General features: G+C 39.8%; 1 protein-coding gene across 1 annotated transcript in view; it reads left to right on the top strand.

Moving 5' to 3' along the window:
• The window catches only part of LOC124615344 (amyloid protein-binding protein 2), a 133,691-nt gene that overhangs the window by 71,384 nt on the left and 43,935 nt on the right, over positions 1–18,372 (top strand). The window contains exons 8-9 of the mRNA XM_047143154.1: positions 12,246–12,370; positions 12,897–13,030. Of these exons, the coding sequence (XP_046999110.1) occupies positions 12,246–12,370; positions 12,897–13,030 (259 nt within the window). The remainder of the gene's footprint in view (positions 1–12,245; positions 12,371–12,896; positions 13,031–18,372) is intronic.

Here is an 18,372-nt window from a genome sequence, read left to right as displayed (position 1 = left end):
ACAACTTATGAAAAGGAAAGCATGCTGCTGTCTAAAGAAGAACATGCCAAAAGCATATTGGAATTATTGTGCTCTGCAGCTTGCATGAATTTCAGAAACAATATCTTATTTCAAGGGTCACCTCTCAACTGTGTTGAAAATATTAATTGTTCAGTTGATTTCAGCATTGCCTTGTAATCATCAAAACTGGAGAAGAATAAAATGCAAAATAAAAAAGTGTTCTGATTATTAAAATAAATTATGCTCCAATTTCAGAAGATTTCTGTTGTTTGATATTACCAACATTTATACAAATGTTCCTATATTGGAAGTTGTTTTTGACATCACAGACAAATATATAAATTTATAAATATGACTCATGTCAATACAGAGGACTCAGTATACTTGTTCGAAGAAATTGTATGTCGGAATAATTTTTGAACTTACAACAAAAGAGAGGTTTACTGATGCCAACTGTTTATCGGAGGCTCTTGCTAGTACCATTTTTGCCTGCTTATAAGAAGAAGTTTTTTCCCAAATTCATCATTCGAAAACTACAGGGTCATCTTATATTTGCGTATTAAGCAATTGCTGCTGAGGTCAGTGTTTTTACATTATTTAATAGATTTCATGTTGCTGTTGTCTTACATCTACTTACGAAGCTTGGCCTATTAAGGTTGCTTGCAGATTTTTTCTGAAGAAGATGTAGTACAGGTGATACTCGTGCTTGAACAGGTTTGGGATTTCCCGATACGCTGAAGTGCTCGATACAATATTGATCTTGCTTGAACAGTAGTGTGACGTGACTCGTGCGGTGTTAATGCAAGGGATACCCAAGAAACTATGAACTAGCCACCACAGCAATCCATTGCTCGGCTTAAAATTTGAGAATTTTATGAAACACAGGATGACATAGAACTTAATGCTTTTATGAAATCGGTGGGGGGGGGGGGGGGAGGAAACAGTCTTGATCACGATGTTTAGGCCATCTTTAGGCAGCACCATCAGCCGAAGTTGACAATACGTAGAACAGTCCTTTGACCTCAGTCGCTGAAACTGTTGATTAAGGTCAGCTAACTGTTCTATGCATTGTCAACTCCAGCTGATGATGCTCTCTGAAGATGGCCTAAACCTAGGCCAAAATCGGTCATTTTAATAAAATAAACATTGCAATGAAGACTATTTATTTACTGATTTTAGATAGGTTACAAGATCGCTCTGAAGATGGCCTAAACCTAGGCCAAAATCAGTCATTTTAATAAAATAAACATTGCGATGAAGACTATTTATTTACTGAATTTATATAGGTTGCAAGATCGCAGTTTTCCCAAAATTGCTATCAAAAATTTTTAATGCTTTTATCTTACAAATTCATGTTTTATTTGAACAGGTTTGCAATAAAAGTTCTCATCCATTTGTGGCTACCGTGTACAAACATTTATGGTGCTTGTTAAGTTAATATTGAAAGGTGAAAAAGTTGCCCTTCAAAAAACATTACTTGATTCTGAATGCAACTCAGCATTTTATTTGTTTATGAGCTACTGTAATGATTTAGCAAGTGGGTTACAAATAAGAAATTTGGTCGCTGTTCACATATTGAATACTGGATAAAAATATTACCACCTTTTAATGAGCTTTAGAAGAAGATGGTGACAAGAAAAAATTATCCAGGAATAAGTGTCTAAAAATAAAATAACAATTATAGTCAGTTTAACATAATTTAACGTGAGAATAAATTACAGTGGCAAGACCTGTTGTGGAGAAAATGCCAACAGATGTTGAGAATGTTACTGACTTGTGATTGTGATCTTTTATTTATATATTAGTTGGTGTTGTTATATATGACCTGCACCCTAGAAGATATTCCAGTCCATGTTTCACAGTTCCTCAGCACAATATTACGGAAGAGTAAGATGTTGGGGGGGGGGGGGGGGGGGGCGACAGCAGTGATACCAGCTTGGCTGAGAACTAGGATAGGTGTGGGGTGGGGAGTAGTGAACAGGCAACAAAGTACATCATGCTGCCAACCATGGGAACCTATACCGCTGCAGTTTGCCTGAATCTATTTGAAGTGACTTTAAAATTGGACAGATACAGAACAATAGTATACATTTCTGCAGGAGATAGCAAAGCCTAGATAGGGGCCAGTGGTGTACTATGTTTTTCCTGTAATAATATTGTTGGTGCTCACTGTGAGGTACAATGAGAATGAAAGGGGGTGTGTCAACTGTTGGTTTTGCACAGCCAATGTGAGAGTGGTGGGCAGACAATACATTTAAAAACAAGAAACATTGTAACATTCTCATGTCAGTATAGAAGCAAAATCCGATATGCATTGGGCAAAAAACAGCTGCATTCTCAGGCTCCACCGTAACCACAACCTCAAATATCACAACATATTTAGAAGAACAGCGTATATTTGTAACAGTGAAAATATAAATTTCACAACTATTAGCATGATGGTGATGATTAAAAATAGTGATACCACACATGACAGGCTTAGTAAGCAAAAAAGGTAGTTAAGATAAAAATTAATGTAAACCTTCTCTTTTTTTCCCTTGTATTATCAAAATGTAGACAGTAAGGAGCCTGTTGTTGTTTTTGTTGTAGTTGTTGTTGTTGTTGTGGTCTTCAGTCCTGATACTGGTTTAATGCAGCTCTCCATGCTACTCTGTCCTGTGCAAGCTGCTTCATTTCCCAGTACGTACTGCAGCCTACATCCTTCTGAATCTGCTTAGTATACTCATCTCTTGGTGTCCCTCTACGATTTTTACCCTCCACACTGCCCTCCAGTACTAGCTTGGTGATTCCTTGATGTGTCAGAACATGTCCTACCAACCGATCCCTTCTTCTAGTCAAGTTGCGCCACAAACTCCTCTACTAGTTCTATTCAATACCTCCTCATTAGTTATGTGATCTACCCATCTAATCTTCAGCATTCTTCTGTAGCACCACATTTTAAAAGCTTCTTTTCTCTTCTTGTCCAAACTATACATCGTCCCTGTTTCGTCCATACATGACTACACTCCATACAAATACTTTCAGAAACGATGCCTTCCTGACACTTAAATCTGTACTCGATGTTAACAAATTTCTCTTCTTCAGAAACACTTCCCTTGCCATTGCCAGTCTACATTTTATATCCTCTCTACTTCGACCATCATCAGTTATTTTGCTCCCCAAATAGCAAAACTAGAAAGTCTAGATCTGACAGCAGCCTACTAGCTTCTTCAAGGATGGAATCGACTGGCTAGTGTCACAATGGGATAAATGTGCCAACAGTTTTGGCGACTATTTTCGAATATGTGTACTGTGTATAGCTACATTTTTGAGTTAATAAAATCATTATTGTTACTTTGCACTAGTGACCGGGTGTCATTTGAATGCCCCTTATACTTCAGGATTAAAGGACTCCACTCATTGAAATGCAGAAGCAGTTGGTCATTGACAAGCACAAACAAAAAGAAAAAAAAATTGCTAGATTTTGGAGTAGTCCTTTTTTGATCTAGAGGGCGCACGCACGCACGCACGCACACACACACACACACACACACACACACACACACCACCTGCGTCCCCACAAGGCACTAACTGGATGTACTGCAGACTGTATTATTCACAACAGCTCCTGCCTTCTATGATCTTAGAAAGAAACATACTTTCAGTTAGCTGTAGATAGAATAGCGAAATACGTGTTAAATGGTAATATATGATCCCAATAACCTTACAGCGCAACCTGACCATATCTGAAAAACAAAACAAGGCTGTGGGTAACTTGAGACCATTTCCACACATCTTATGGCACCATATAATGTTTTGTTACCACAGCAATTCATTAATAGTGTCTAGGTGTAATAAAAATTCCCGACGAGCCCCATATCATTGTGCTAAAGAAGGTTAAAACGCTCGCGTTACATTTCTGAGAAGATATGTTTAATGTTGTTCTTTAGTGCAGGACCACTGACATTCACTCCACCTTCTCTTCCACGGAAGGACACAGTTTTCACGTGTACTGCAGCCCATCATTTAAAGTAATATTAGTCAGTAAGCCCCATCAGTTGTGCAGAGGACAAACATGTCACTTAGTGATGTATCCGAGTGGGAAACTTGTGACTTATTCTGTTTTGAAGCCCAGTATTTCAAGTGAAGGAGTGGAAATGTATCAGAATATGAAAAACACTACAATAGTTCAGAAAAAAAGTGATGTGTGTTGTTTTCCAACAAGACCAGTCTGGAAGTTAACATTGTGAGACAGTTGTGGCATTGTTCATTCACAATTGGGACAGCTTTGTGATAATTTTTAACTGAGGAAGACTGCATTAATCAGTAACAAATGCTTCCCCTCACTCACCACTAACTCACTTGAGATTTCTGTCATTGATTAGGGTTTTCTAAATAACAAAGTAGGAAAACACATATTGCTACTTACTGTAAAGAAGACACATTAAGTTGCAGGCAGACACAATTAAAAAACACCTACATAATACCTTCAGCCACAGCCTTGCTTAGTGAAAGAGAGATACACACACCGTACATACACATAAGCAAGCACACCTCATGCACACATGACCACCAACTCCAGCATCTCGATCTGGAATGCAGCTATCATGTGGGATGCAAGCAGCAGTCTGGAGGACGTGGAAAAGGGGAAGGGATAGTAGTGTATGGGTGGGGTGAGAGATGAACACTGTTAGTGGAGTGTGCAGGAATTAAAATACCAACAGGCGCAGCTTCAGGAGGTCGTGGGGCAGAGAGATGGGGATAAAAAAAGGAGAGGAGCAGGGAGAGACGGGCGGATGCATTGGCAGAGGGCGGCAAATAAACAGGGTGGGAAATGGGAATCCCAATAGGTATGATAGGACAGAGGGATGGAAGCTGTTGGGTGGAGGATGTGGGGACAGTATGCTGTCGTAGGCTGAGGCCGGGAAAATTACAGGAGCAGAGAACGTGTTGTAAGGATAATGCCCATCTAAACAGTTAGAAAAGCTGGTGGTGGAGGGAAGGATCCAGATGGCTCGGGCAGTGAAGCAGCCATTGAAATTAATCATGTTATGTTCAGCTGTGTGTTGTGCCACAGGGTGGTTTACTTTGCTCTTGGCCACAGTTTGGCGGTGGCCATTCATCTTGGTGGACAGCTGGTTGTGGTCATACCAATATAAATCCTGTATGATGATTGCAGCGGAGTTGGTAAATGACAGGGCTGCTTTCACAGGTGGCCCGGCCCCTGATAGGGTAGGACTGGAATAGGAAGTGCTGGGTGGGTGGATTGGGCAGGTCTAGCACCTTGGCCTTCCATAGGGATATGACCCTTGTGTCAAGGGATTGAAATTGGGAGTGGCATAGTGATGGACTGGGATGTTGTGGAGATTGGCTGGGCGATGGAACACAAATGTAAGAGGGATGTAAAGGATCTTGGGTAGGATGTCTCTCATTTCAGGGTATGATGAATAGGTAATTAGAGCCCTAGGGTGGTTCAGTTGTTCGAGTCCATGGTGGTACTTGGTGATGAAGGGGACACTCCTTTGTGGCTGGTTTATGGGGGTGGTGGGAGAGTTGGGTCTGTGAGGAAAAATGTCACGGGAGATCTATTTGCAGATTAAGTCTGGGGCATAGTGCCTGTCTGTGAAGGCCTTGGTGAGACCCTCAACCTACTGAACAAGGGAGTTTTTTGTCACTGAAGATAAGCCATTGCCGGGTGGCCAGGCTATATGGGAGGGATTTTTTGGTATTAAAGGGATGACATCTGTCAAAATGCAGCTACTGTTACTGGTTGGTGGGTTTAATGTGGACAGAGGTGCAGATGGAGACATCAGAGAGGAGGAGGTAAACATCTAGGAAGGTGGCATGCTGGGTTGAGGAGGACTACATGAAGTGGATGGCAGACAAGGTGTTGAGGTTCTAAAGGTATGAAGATAGGGTGTCCTGGCCCTTACTCCAGTCCCATTGTCCTTCAGACACAAACCCACTCCCTCATTCCTCATACACCTTACTAACCCAGAACTACTTCACCTTTGCAGGGAAGGTATACAAACAAATCTACTGCATGGCCATGGACACTCACATGGCACCAACCTATGACAACCTTCTTATGGGTCATTCAGAGGAGATTTTGCTAGTCAGAACACCAAACTGTTAATGTGTCAGGATTTGCGAGGAAGGGAAAGCAGTGGGCACCCGTTGTGAAAAATCGAACATATTTTAAATGCATGGATGTTTAATGCCCTTAAAAAGGAAAGGCAGGCCCAGAGAAGCCCCCGAAACTGAATGGGCTGCTGCCCAAGGGAGCAGTACAGGAGAGCATCTGGTCGAGTTGGAAGCTGCCAGCAGAAGAGAGCGGACGGCGTGTCCACTCCTGGCGGCAGGCCACGGTTCCACTCCCACATGATTGTTTCCAACCCTCCCTATAGGACAGCCAAGTTGTAGACACATAGTTCGGTAGCGTCACCTCGTCAGCAACACGTGAGTTTAGCTGCTGATGGTTCGACGTATGAGTTTCAAAGTGGTTCTGTCCGGTTTTGTGCAACATGTCTGATTCGCTGCAACTGGCCGCCAGGCAGAAGGCACTGACGAACATCGAGTAAAAAATAAAAATGGCACTGATGAACAACGAGTGAAAAATAAAAATCAGATTTTTATACTACCAAATCCATTCAGTAATGGCCCCCACTGTACAAAACCCCTGGTCAGATTCGGGTTCAAACTGCACAGATGGGTGTTACCCTAACAACACATTCTCTCCTCCTGCAATTATCCCGGCCTCAGCCTGCAGTGGCCTACTGACTGCACACCTTCCACCCAACAGTTTCCATCCCTCTGTCCTATAATGTCCTTCTCATCACCCACTCTGTTTATTTGCCGCCCTCTGCCAACACATTCGCACCTCTTTCTCCACTCCTCTCCATTTTTGCTCCTTTTCCCCCCCACCTCCCTTCTCCACAACCTCCTGATGCCGTACCTGTTGGCATTCTAGTCCCTCTCTCCACCCATACACTACTATCCCTTCCTCTTTTCCACCCCCTCCAGAAATCATGTAGTGAATATGGATCAGAAATTACATGCTGTAATGCAGCTGGATTCTGTGGTAGCAGACATGCCTGCTTCTTTGGTGTTAAGCGTATCATAAAGTACTGTCGGAGGCTGGAAGAAAAATTGAGCAGAAATTGAAAAGTGGTGTGCTTCCCAAGCTACTGGAAGTGGAAAAAAATAAGGATGACAATATTTAAAGGTAAGAAAAAAAAAAAAGGAAGCTTTATTTTTGTGGCATAACATTTCAGAAGAAAAGGTTTCCTTGTTACTGGGCTGATAAGACAGAAAAAAGTATCACAATTTCAGTACCAAATAGGAGGAGGAGCTTCACAATTTACTGCCAGTGATGGATGGTTGGATTGGTGGAAAAAATGATCCTGTATTCACCAGTTTATCATTAGTGGAGAGGATTGTTTAAGGACTATCTTTTAGAGTTAATTGTCAAGAACGGAATTTTTGGCAAATCGTTATACAGTTTAAATTATAAGATTCTCCCTTCTAAAATGCTTGCTTCAAAACAAGAAGCTGAGGCACCCACATATCAGAAAAGTAAGGAAAGAGTTATCATACTGGCTTGCAGTAATGCAGCCAGCAACCACAAATTTAGGCTTACATTAATAGGAAAATCATAGAAACCTAGAACTTTCAAAAACCTGTAAAGTCAGTGCTCCTAAATTACATTCATCAAAAGAAAGCATGGATGAATTGAGAAATCTTTAAAACCTAGTTCCAAAATGAATTCATACCAGCTGCAGAGAAATATTTGAAAGACAACATAACCAAGAGAAGCTGTGTTGCTTCTTGATACCACGTCTTTGTATCCTGTCAATGATGGACTTGCAGATGGAGATGTCAAAGTGTTATTTTTACCACCAAATGTGACTGCTCTTTGTCAGCCAATGAACCAGAGCAGCCTTGGAATGGTAAAGAAGTACCATCACTGCTGTCTTTTCAGTTCGTTCGTATCAGTGACTTATAATACTGAAGTCTACGTAACAAATTCTGAAAAGGATTGACTTGCTAGATGGCACGTCATTTGGCCGAAACGTGGGAAGAGATTCCGAACATATCACCCTTCAGGTCTTGGAAAATTCTTCTAGATGAAGAATGTGGACATTTGAACTTTGAATCTGTGTGTGAAACCAAAGTCAAAGAAGAAAACGATATTGTTTCATTGCTCAAAAATGTACTAGCAGACAGTGAGGATGCTGATGCAGAGGATGTCACAGAATGGATGGCAAATAATGAAGTTGATGAACTAAATGACAACCATATTGTGTAAATGGTGACATGGGGAAAGTAACACAAGAGGCGGCAGCTAACTTGTATGACAATTGAGGCTGCATTGCAATACATAATGAGCACAAGCAAGCAACGCCAGTTGATATCATCTGCTTATGTAAGTGGAGGGATATTACAGCACAGAACAGGGCTAAAGGAGGGAAACAGTCATCTATTGAAGATTTTTTTTCTCATTTCAAACCTGTAAGTTTCATCTTTTTTTGTTAGGTCTGGCCATTCACATGTGTGTAATCATAAATTCATACTTTACAATGCAGACTGTTTTATGTTTACTGTAATAATGTTTGAAAGGTGCAGTATGTATAAAACAAATACTTATAACTACCATGTACTACATTATGATGTCAGAACAAGTTAACAAAATTAGCTTTTGATATCAAAAAAATGGATGTTTTGAATGGTACACCTGGCCTTAAATGAGAATTTGTAGAACTCCAGCCCATCTGGCTTTTTTCCTATCCGGCTTGAACTTCAGCCACATTGGGCCAGATTGTCAAGGCTCTGCTGTACCATTAAATAGAAATGTGACCATATAAATGTTCAGACATTACATTTATTATGTCAAGATCTCAACCAATCTGTGGATGTTTATAATACATGGTGGTGGTCTTGACATGATAAATTAATGTCTATGCTGGCCTGAAAAACGGGAATATTCTTTGTGTGATCTGACACCATTTACACATCATGAAGGTGAAACTTAAAATACATTCTGAAACGCAATAGAAAAGGCATCTAATGACTTAGGAGAGAGAATTAATGCATCTACGAGATTTTTTAGCTTTGATTATCCCATTTTTTATTATATGCTTCTTCGAGTCAGCCTCATGTTCCTGCTTAGCCAAGATGTAATTATGCAATAGAATTTTAAATACCCCATACAGTCATCATTTTTCACTTCTTAGTAGGACCTTGCCTAGTACAGCAGTTCAGGTCTCCCCCATTGTTCCCCTATGCTCTGTCAAGAAGCATGGGACTTCATTTCCATTTTCCAGTATGATATATAGTTTTGGTGAATTACACTTACGATGTAATCAGCCACTACTTGTGCAGATATCAGTGATCCAGTGTTGTCTTTTCCCAAAGCAGCATGATAGTGTCATCCTGAATGAGAAACTCAGCAAAGTTACTGAAATCGGGCACTGAGAATTCTTGTCTCAAACTGAGTATGTAGCAGTTAATATGCTGATGATTTCATACTATTTGAAAACTCCAAATGATGGAAGCTCCAGGCAGGAATATCAACAATGTAGGAAAAGACAGATTGCCACTTACTGTAAAGAAGACATGTTAAATTGCAGACAGACACACACACACCATTCATACACATAAGCGACCATACCTCAAGCACATATGACCACTAACACCAGAGTCTTGGGTCAGAATGCAGCATCACATGATTTTTTTCCCCGTTTTTCACCCATTTCAGACTCTTTTAATTAAAACACAAAGGACCACATAACACAATTCAACAACAAGCACACTTTGAACCTCTTATACACAACTGAAAAAATAACAGAGCTGCTGTCTACATATATTAATTGCTGTTTGTGAGTGCTGAAAGAGAGTTTCTAAGTATTGTTTGTTGAAGAGTGGTTTCAGTAATGTATTCAATATTAACAATACATATGTATGTTCAAATTGTGACTCCCAATTTGGAAGGAAGCTCAAAAGATGCAAAAAGCATTTTGAAAGACCACTCAGCATAGTAGCCAGTGCCTGCTTGCTTGCTTTACTTTGGAAATGCACTGTATGTACAATTAATTTATCCCAGAGAAATATTATTATGATATTATTATATTATTATGGTATACTGGGTAGTACAGACACTTAATAGCCATGAGCTAGATGGTCGAGAGTCTACTGCACGTCAATATTTTGAAAAATAATCTGGCAAAATGTTCAGTTATTGTGTATGTTTTCTCAGTGACAGTACAATGTGAAGAGTAATATGTTTCAAGCAGTGAATGAAAGTTGCTGTTCCACACTATCCTGTTTTCATAATCACATGACATTTTAAGTTAAAGAAACTCAATGACTACTCTAAAGTGTGTCCCTGGAGGAAATGTCAGTATTCATGGGTATGAGAGGGATGATCATCCAGAGCAGAAAAAGTCTAGTAAACATGGGCTCTAAAATGCATCTCTCAGTAGCTATGAGCACTTCCATTTTTGTTACTGTGAAACAAATCTCTTCTACTGCAAGTTCTGTGCTTTCCATATTTGGAGAGGTGGGTTGTATGGACCAAAACAAGAAAAAAATGTCCAATAAATGAGAGTCCTTTTGTGCACACCTTTGAGTTACTGTGAAACACATCTCTTCTACTGAACAAGTTGTCATAGTGCTTACAGTATGCATTTTAGAACCCATGTTTACTAGACAATTTTTTTTTGTTTTGATCCATAATACCCCATCACTAAATATGGAAAGCAAAGAGCTTGCAGTATAAGAGAAGACATGTTTCACAATATTGAAGATGAAGTAATTCTCATAGCTCTTAAGGTATTCATTATAGAGCCACTGTTTGGCTTTTTTGCTTCAAATGATCATTCATGACATAACCCTAAATATTGTGACCATTCCTCCTGGACACCCTGTGTACACTGAGGAGACAAAAGTCATGGGTCAGCAATGTGCACATATACTGATGGTGGTAGTGTTACATACACAGTGTATAAAAGGGCAGTGCAGAGATCTGTAATGTCAAGAGAGTGCCCAGAATCCTAGATTTCAGGCATTACTTCTCACCGTGGACACTGCAGTGGCTGACAGCCTTCACTTAATGACTGACAGCAGCAGCGTTTGCATAGAGTTGTCAGTATGAACAGTGAAACAACACTGCTTGAAATAATGTACTATGAACATATCTGTTAGGGCAGTGTAGTGAAATTGGGTGTTAATGGGCTATGGCAGCAGACCACCAATGCGAGTGCCTTTGCTAACAGCATGGCATTGCCTGCAGCACCTCTCCTGGGTGCATGACAATATCGGTTGGACCATAGATGACTGGAAAACCATGGCCTGGTCGGATGAATCCCAGTTTCACTTGGTAAGGACTGATGGCAGTGTTTGAGTATGGCGCAGAGTTGTGGAGCTATGGACCCAAGTTGTCAGCAAGGCATTGTGCAAGCTGAATGTGACTCCATAATGGTGTGGACTGTGTTTACATGGAATGGACTGTGTCCTCTGGTTCATCTGAATTGATCATTGCCTGGAAATGGTTATGTTTGGCTACTTGGAGACCATTTGCAGCCATTTATGGGCTTCATGTTCTCAAACAATGATGACATTTTTATGGACGATAATGCACAATGTCATCGAGCCGCAATTATTTGTGATTAGTTTGAAGAACATTCTGGACAATTTGAGGGAAAATTTTTGTCATCCAGATCGACCGACATGAATCCCATCGAACATTTATGGGATCTAACTGTGAGGTCAGTTCATGCACAAAATCCTGCACTGGCATCACTTTTGCAATTATGAGTAGCTATAGAGGCAGGGGACTTCCAACAAATTGCTGAATTCATGCCATGTTAGGTTGCTGCACTCTTATGGACAAACAGAGGTCCGACAACATATTGGAAGATACCTCAAAGCTTTTGTCACCTCAGAGTATTAGCACGTATTAAAGTGCACTTGATGATGGGCAAGATGAACACAGGCACACATTTAATTTAATTTAATTTACAAACAAAACCATTAACTTTGTGGAATGTTTGTTATTTACTTTTATTGATGTCTGTTCATCTTAATATTTGTTTTATGTACAAATATACACCGGTATGTAATTTTAAAACATAGAAGTATGTTTTTTTTTTACAACATTTTGTTTGTTAGAAAAAAAACTACTTGTTAGATTAAAAAAAAAAAAAAAGTTGTCCAGGTGTATGTTGGTTATAGTGATGTATTTTCAAAAAAGTTATGTTCATTTACAGATGGCACTGAAAATCCGACAGGAGTTATTTGGAGAAAATAATCTTCATGTTGCTATAGCCCATGAGGATTTAGCGTACGCTCTGTATGTTCACGAGTACAGCTCTGGCAGGTTCGGACTGGCTAGGTAAGGCTTAATTTTAAGGTAATATGTTCATAGTTGATTTCACAGCAGTTAAATAACACAAGGACATGATCACCAACTATGGACAATGTAGTGAGTGTTTTGTTCTATCTAGTTAAATGTCGGATAGTAGTATTAGCAGTGAGGAATGTTTATCATCATGATACAGATGGATGCAGCACAAGGTGCTTTCCCCAAGCGTGAAAATACCATTGCCTTCCTCACAGATCAGAAACTGTTGATTTAATTTTATGTTGATAAACTAGGTAATTATTTGATTTAATTTTGATTATGATTTTCCACTGACGTTACCAGATTTCATCACACTAATGGTGGAATTTTGATAGGTATTGCAGTGACTCACTAAAGGTTGCTGAAGCTACTGGTAAACTTCCATTCTTTGATTAATTATTTTCATGATCTGTGCATCGTGCTCATAACAACTCACTATAATGAAGCATTTGTTAATGAATATGTCACCACAAGAGACTGTGTGATAGTGTTTTGTTATGTATGATTATTTTTTCAGGGAACATGCAAATATTGCAATCCAGATAATGCAGAACATTCTCCCAGAAGATCATCTGATGTTGGCATCAGTGAAGAGGGTCAAAGCTCTGGTCTTGGAAGAAATAGCACTCGATGGACTTTTATCCAGCTCTGGTATGATCATATCTCGGAAGGAATAGTAGACATACTGCTAAATCACTTGAAAAAATAGATCAGTAAGACACTTTAAAAGTAGCTGATATGTTTTTCCAAATAATTTAATCCATAGCCACAGAGCTCAAAATGTTATGGATAAAATAATGTTAGGCTTAAATGATTATTCATTTAACATTTTTGTTTGTTTTAAAGCATGTTTACTAGTATTCAGATCTATGGAGATATTCAAAATTGTTAAGGCTTTCGTGGCCACTTGTTGACAAAGTGCCTATTGGCTCCTGTCTCGGGTTCTTCGGCCAACATTCATCTAATGATTTTTCTGACGTTTCGCCAGCACGAGTGGCTGGCATTGTCAAAGCTTCACCCTCCATTGCCGGTGGTGAACTGGAGCCGAGCTCGCGACCGCAGACTATATGTACCTGGCGCGCCAATGTCCGAGGGCTTCTCCGCGGTCATTTCCAGTGCAGTTCTCCTCTTGCTACCTGCGACGGTCATTCGCTGCAGTACGGGAAGCCAGGATCCGTTTACCTTAAGGCTTTCCTCTTTCTTGTTCGAACTGTTCGCGTGTTTTTGTATTTCTACAGCTTCTCTGAACAAGCATGTGTGATAGTGCTTCTCTACAGCCAGAACTTCCGTGTTGGCGAATTTTATTACGTGGTCGGTCTCGTTCAGTGCGTGCTCTGCCACGGCCGATTTCTCCACCTTCCCCAACCTGCAATGTCGCTTATGCTCTTTGATCCTGGTGTTAATTGATCGTCCAGTCATTCCGACATAAACTTTTCTGCATGTGCATGGTATTCGGTATATTCCCGACATTGCAAGTGGGTCTCTTTTCTCCTTCGCCGATCTAAGACACTCTTTGATCTTCCTTGTCGGTTTGAAAATCGTCTTTACGCCATGTTTGCGCAATATACAGCCGATTCTGTCCGTCACTCTGGGAATGTATGGCAGAAAGGCCGTACCCGACATTTCTTTTTCTGGTTCCTTACTTCGCCGAGTGTTTGGCTCTGTTACACTTCTAATATAATTTGTGGAGTACCCATTGCTCCTCAGGACAGTTTCCAGGTGTTGTATTTCTCGTTTGAGGTGTTGTGGCTCACATATTCGTCCTGCTCTCATTACGAGCGTACTGATCATCCCTCTTTTCTGGCTCGGTGGTGGTTTGACAGTTTGTGCAGGTATCGGTCCATGTGTGTCGGTTTTCGATACACGCTGTGTCCCAGGTTTTCGCCGTCCCTTGTGACCAGCACATCTAGAAATGGCAGTTTCTTGTCCTTTTCCACTTCCATGGTAAATGTTATGTTGGCATGGAGGCTGTTCAAGTGTCTTAGGAAGTCACCGAGCTGTTCTTCACCATGGCTCCACACCACGAAGGTATCATCGATGTACCTGTACCACATCTTAGGTTTGCAAGTCGCCGAGTCCAGTGCCTGTGCTTCAAATTGTTCCATGAAGAAGTTGGCCACCACTGGACTGAGAGGACTACCCATGGCGACGCCTTCCAGCTGTTCATAGAAATCGCCATTCCACGTGAAATAGCTCGCGGTGAGACATGCTTGGAAGAGCTTTCTGATGTCTTGCGGGAAAATGGAACCGATGTGCTCCAGAGCGTCACGGAGTGGCAGTTTCGTAAATAACGAAACAAAATCAAAGCAGACCAGATATTCGTTGTGAAGTGCATGCTGCCAGGAATTCTCTCTTCCATCTTGTTATTGTAGTCATTCTGTGCACACAGTTTGTAACTGCTTCTTTCAGATAAAAATTGTTCATTGTTTTTCATTTCGTAAATTTGATTTTCAAGAAGTATGGAAAATGGGAGAAGGCACAGCTTCTTTGGAAGGTGAGTGATAGAAAACTTATGAATCCAAGACAAAAATAACTTTCATTAGCACATTTAATTACAAAATGTAGTTAATGTAACTTTTTAAACATAGATTTGCATGCAATACTGACATCTCTTAAAACATGACTATTTTCCTGCTCAGAAATATAGCATTTTCCGTGACCATAAGCAAGGTTTCAGTTTGTGAATGTTGGATTTCAGGATAGTCTCTTAAAGTTCTTGAGCAGTTGAAGGTTTATTAACGTAAACCCTGTCTTTCAGATACCCTCGCCAAATGAAGTTTGTTGCCATTATATCATTTGAATCCAGAGGACAAACCATTCAACATTTTTTAAGAGTATTTGAGCATCAAAAATTTGTTGCAAATATCTATAGTTGCCCTAATAGTGTGTACAAAGGTTCTGTTCTGTTGGAACCATACCTCTGTCTTCCATGACCTCTGCTCTACATAAAGATGCTCTTGATTCTTTCTGGCTGACCCCACTCATTTTCAGAGAAATATTGCATGATAACTCTTTCAGCAAAACTGATATTCCAAGTAACACATTTCTAGGGCTGCTGAAATTCTTAGTACTCTGAAATCCGTAGTTTTCTTTTTCTCTTTATATATCCACTTAAATGAAAATGGGCGTTCTCAGTCAATATCAGATTGTTCTAAAAGTGATTATACTTTATTCATTGTTTAATTTGAATGATGTACTGCAGCTGCTTCTGAGTATCTGAGGGCTGTAGAGCTCAAATCATTTGATTCTGTTTTGAAGCATTTTTAAATCTGCTTTCAGAATCTCTGAAGTGATGATGTGGCATGCCTAGTGGACCAATGCAACATTGCGTAGAAGCAAATGTATCTACAGGGGTGCTCATCTCAACAGTTACCACAATTCTATTGGTGTTGACTGTGTACTTGAACCTCTTTCTGGAAGACTCTTAACTGATCAAAGTTCTTTCTAACATGATAACAAGTTTCCAAATAATGTTACTGCAGGGAGACACTCTGATATTAAACAATTTCCTATATGTCCTTTGAGTTGCAATAATCGAAAAGATAAAACAGGGTGTATACGCTCTGGAAGATCCGGGAAAAACATGGAATTTTTCAGAATTCTTGGAATTTTTCAGTGTTTTAGTTTTCAATTAAATTTGTAACTTTGATTGCTAACAACTGATAGCCTGACAAAGAATATTACTCTACCTGCTATTGCAGATTTATATTGCAGCCATGAAATGTAAACGAGAGAAAAAAATAAAGTTAAAATTAAGTTGCAAAGGAAATGCACCAGTTACAACAAAATAAGCTGCACACTCAAGCGTCTGCCAAGAGCAAATGTGTTAAAGGTATTAGGACAAAAGACTATGCAATATTTCATAACAGCAAACTGCTTGCGATGAGCGTGACATCACAATTGTTTACGTTAGCGTCGTTGGACCAGATGCCAGCAGGCTCATGTGGCTGCGCAGTTGAGTCACATATGAACAGTAAATTCTCCTGCTTCTGGCTACTTGAAGTGTGGCTGTAGCAACCAGCCAGATGCTACCCGGAAAAATTTTTCTGGTTCGCAGTGTTTGCATTTAGTGATTTTGCTCTTTCCTCTTCGTTTACAGATCTCACGCCAAATGAAAACAAAACGGTTTTCTGTGGCCGGGAGCCATCAATTGAATTAAAATAGATTCACCTAATTACGGAAGGCTAAAATACATTATTTGTTTCAATTTTTTGGTTTTATTTTATTTCCAGATTTGTAATAGTCAGGCATTAATCAACAAGCAGAACGGTGAAGTTATTTTCTTCAGTTTGCTGAAGAAATTTGGCTGTTATTAATCTTTTCTGCTGGGGCAGTCAATTTATTTGAAACGAAGTGTTTTTTGTCTAGTTTCAACTGTTTGCAGGATTTCAAGCACACATTTTCATCTTCTGGCATGTATGGCATTAACGATAATAAAGAACCAAATGTGAGATAATGCGGTATTGGTACTCAAAGAAAATTTACATCTTGAAAACTGCACTGAAAAGCGTAATATCAGGTTGAGGCCTACTTCATTGTGAGTCTGGACTTACAAATATACACTTTAAGTGGAATTGGGTGTTTTAGTATGGTTTACGAAATTCTGATGCTCTTGGAGTATCATCTGATGTCCTGTTTCTTTTATGATGTTATGTAAGTTCTCTTAATGCTTTTAACGTACAAACATGCAGACTTCCTACGTCATCGTAGCTGCACAAGGGCAGTAACAAGCTGCTGAAACAAACGTGTTTCTAATAGCTCGTGGGAAAATATTGCGAATGGTGGTTTGAAAAGCACCACTTTCAATGTAAATTTCCTTTTAGGCAAGATGAATTATGTTGTGTGTGAGAATGTGTGATGAATTTCTTAAATCATAGAGCAGCTGACTCTTGTTTAAAACTTAAAAATTTACTGGCACATTTGTTTGGGGGGGGGGGGGGGGGGAAGAGAGAGAGACCAATTTATAAGTCAAAGTTTAGCTTTCCTGGTTACTAATTGATCTTGGAGACCAGTATTATACGTGAAAGTGTAGCTTTTCTTGTAGCCATACTTGCACATTAATTTAAACAATTAACTTTTCCTACTTGTGTGTTTGCGCTACTTAACAGTGATGTTGCTGTTGACTGACTGCATCACGTGTTCTGTGCTCTGAGTATCTGCTTTCATTGACTGGTGAGATCACGACATCAGCTATGATTGACTTCCAAAAGGGCATCACAATCTCGATTTCAATGCCTTGGAAATTAATGTGCAATGTTTGGTGGAATTTGAATTTATACTTTTGTAATATGAAAATATGCGGTGTACTTCTTGTTGCACATCAATTTTGTTTTTTCCCCGCTTGTGATCGTTTACTAATGTGCTGGGAAGTTCAAGCCGATGCATGAAACATTAACCCTTCAGTGGATTGACAAGTTTCACAGCTCCGAGGGAAAGTATCCTGTCACGTAACGTGGAAAAAGCGTGTTTTCATCTGGGGAAAGTGTATTTTTAACCAGGAAAAATACGGGAATTTTTTTTTTCCCCTTATTCGGGTGTACACCCTGTAAAACAGAATACATGGTGCTTCAAAAAGAGTAATCTGATTTCACAAGGTTGTATCGTCTACATGAATGAAGATAAAAATAAGAGTTAGTTTTAACCTTTGCATAGGACTACAGAGCTTTTCTTTTTCTTTTTTTCCTCAAAAGAAGCATCTGTTTTTATACGACTGTATGTTTTACATACCTAGGGGTGCTTTTTAGAATTACATTTTGGATAAAAGTTTTCATTTACCTTTCACAAATGTTGAAAATGCTGTGCACTAGACACATGACAAACATCCAGACAATAGTCAGACTCACTCCACACTTTGTGAGCATGTCGTAAGTTGCTGCAGTCACTGATGTTGCTATGCAGTGTCACAGTTACCCAAAATAGTAGAAACAGTGCAATATCCCATGGTGTTTGAAACTGTGAAACCTATCAGAATCAGAGTAATAGACCTACCTAGA

This window comes from Schistocerca americana, chromosome 1 (genome assembly GCF_021461395.2).
Source record: "Schistocerca americana isolate TAMUIC-IGC-003095 chromosome 1, iqSchAmer2.1, whole genome shotgun sequence".
Taxonomy (NCBI): Eukaryota; Metazoa; Arthropoda; class Insecta; order Orthoptera; family Acrididae; genus Schistocerca; species Schistocerca americana.
Note: the sequence above shows the minus strand (reverse complement) of the source record. Positions and strands in the feature narration are given on the sequence as shown.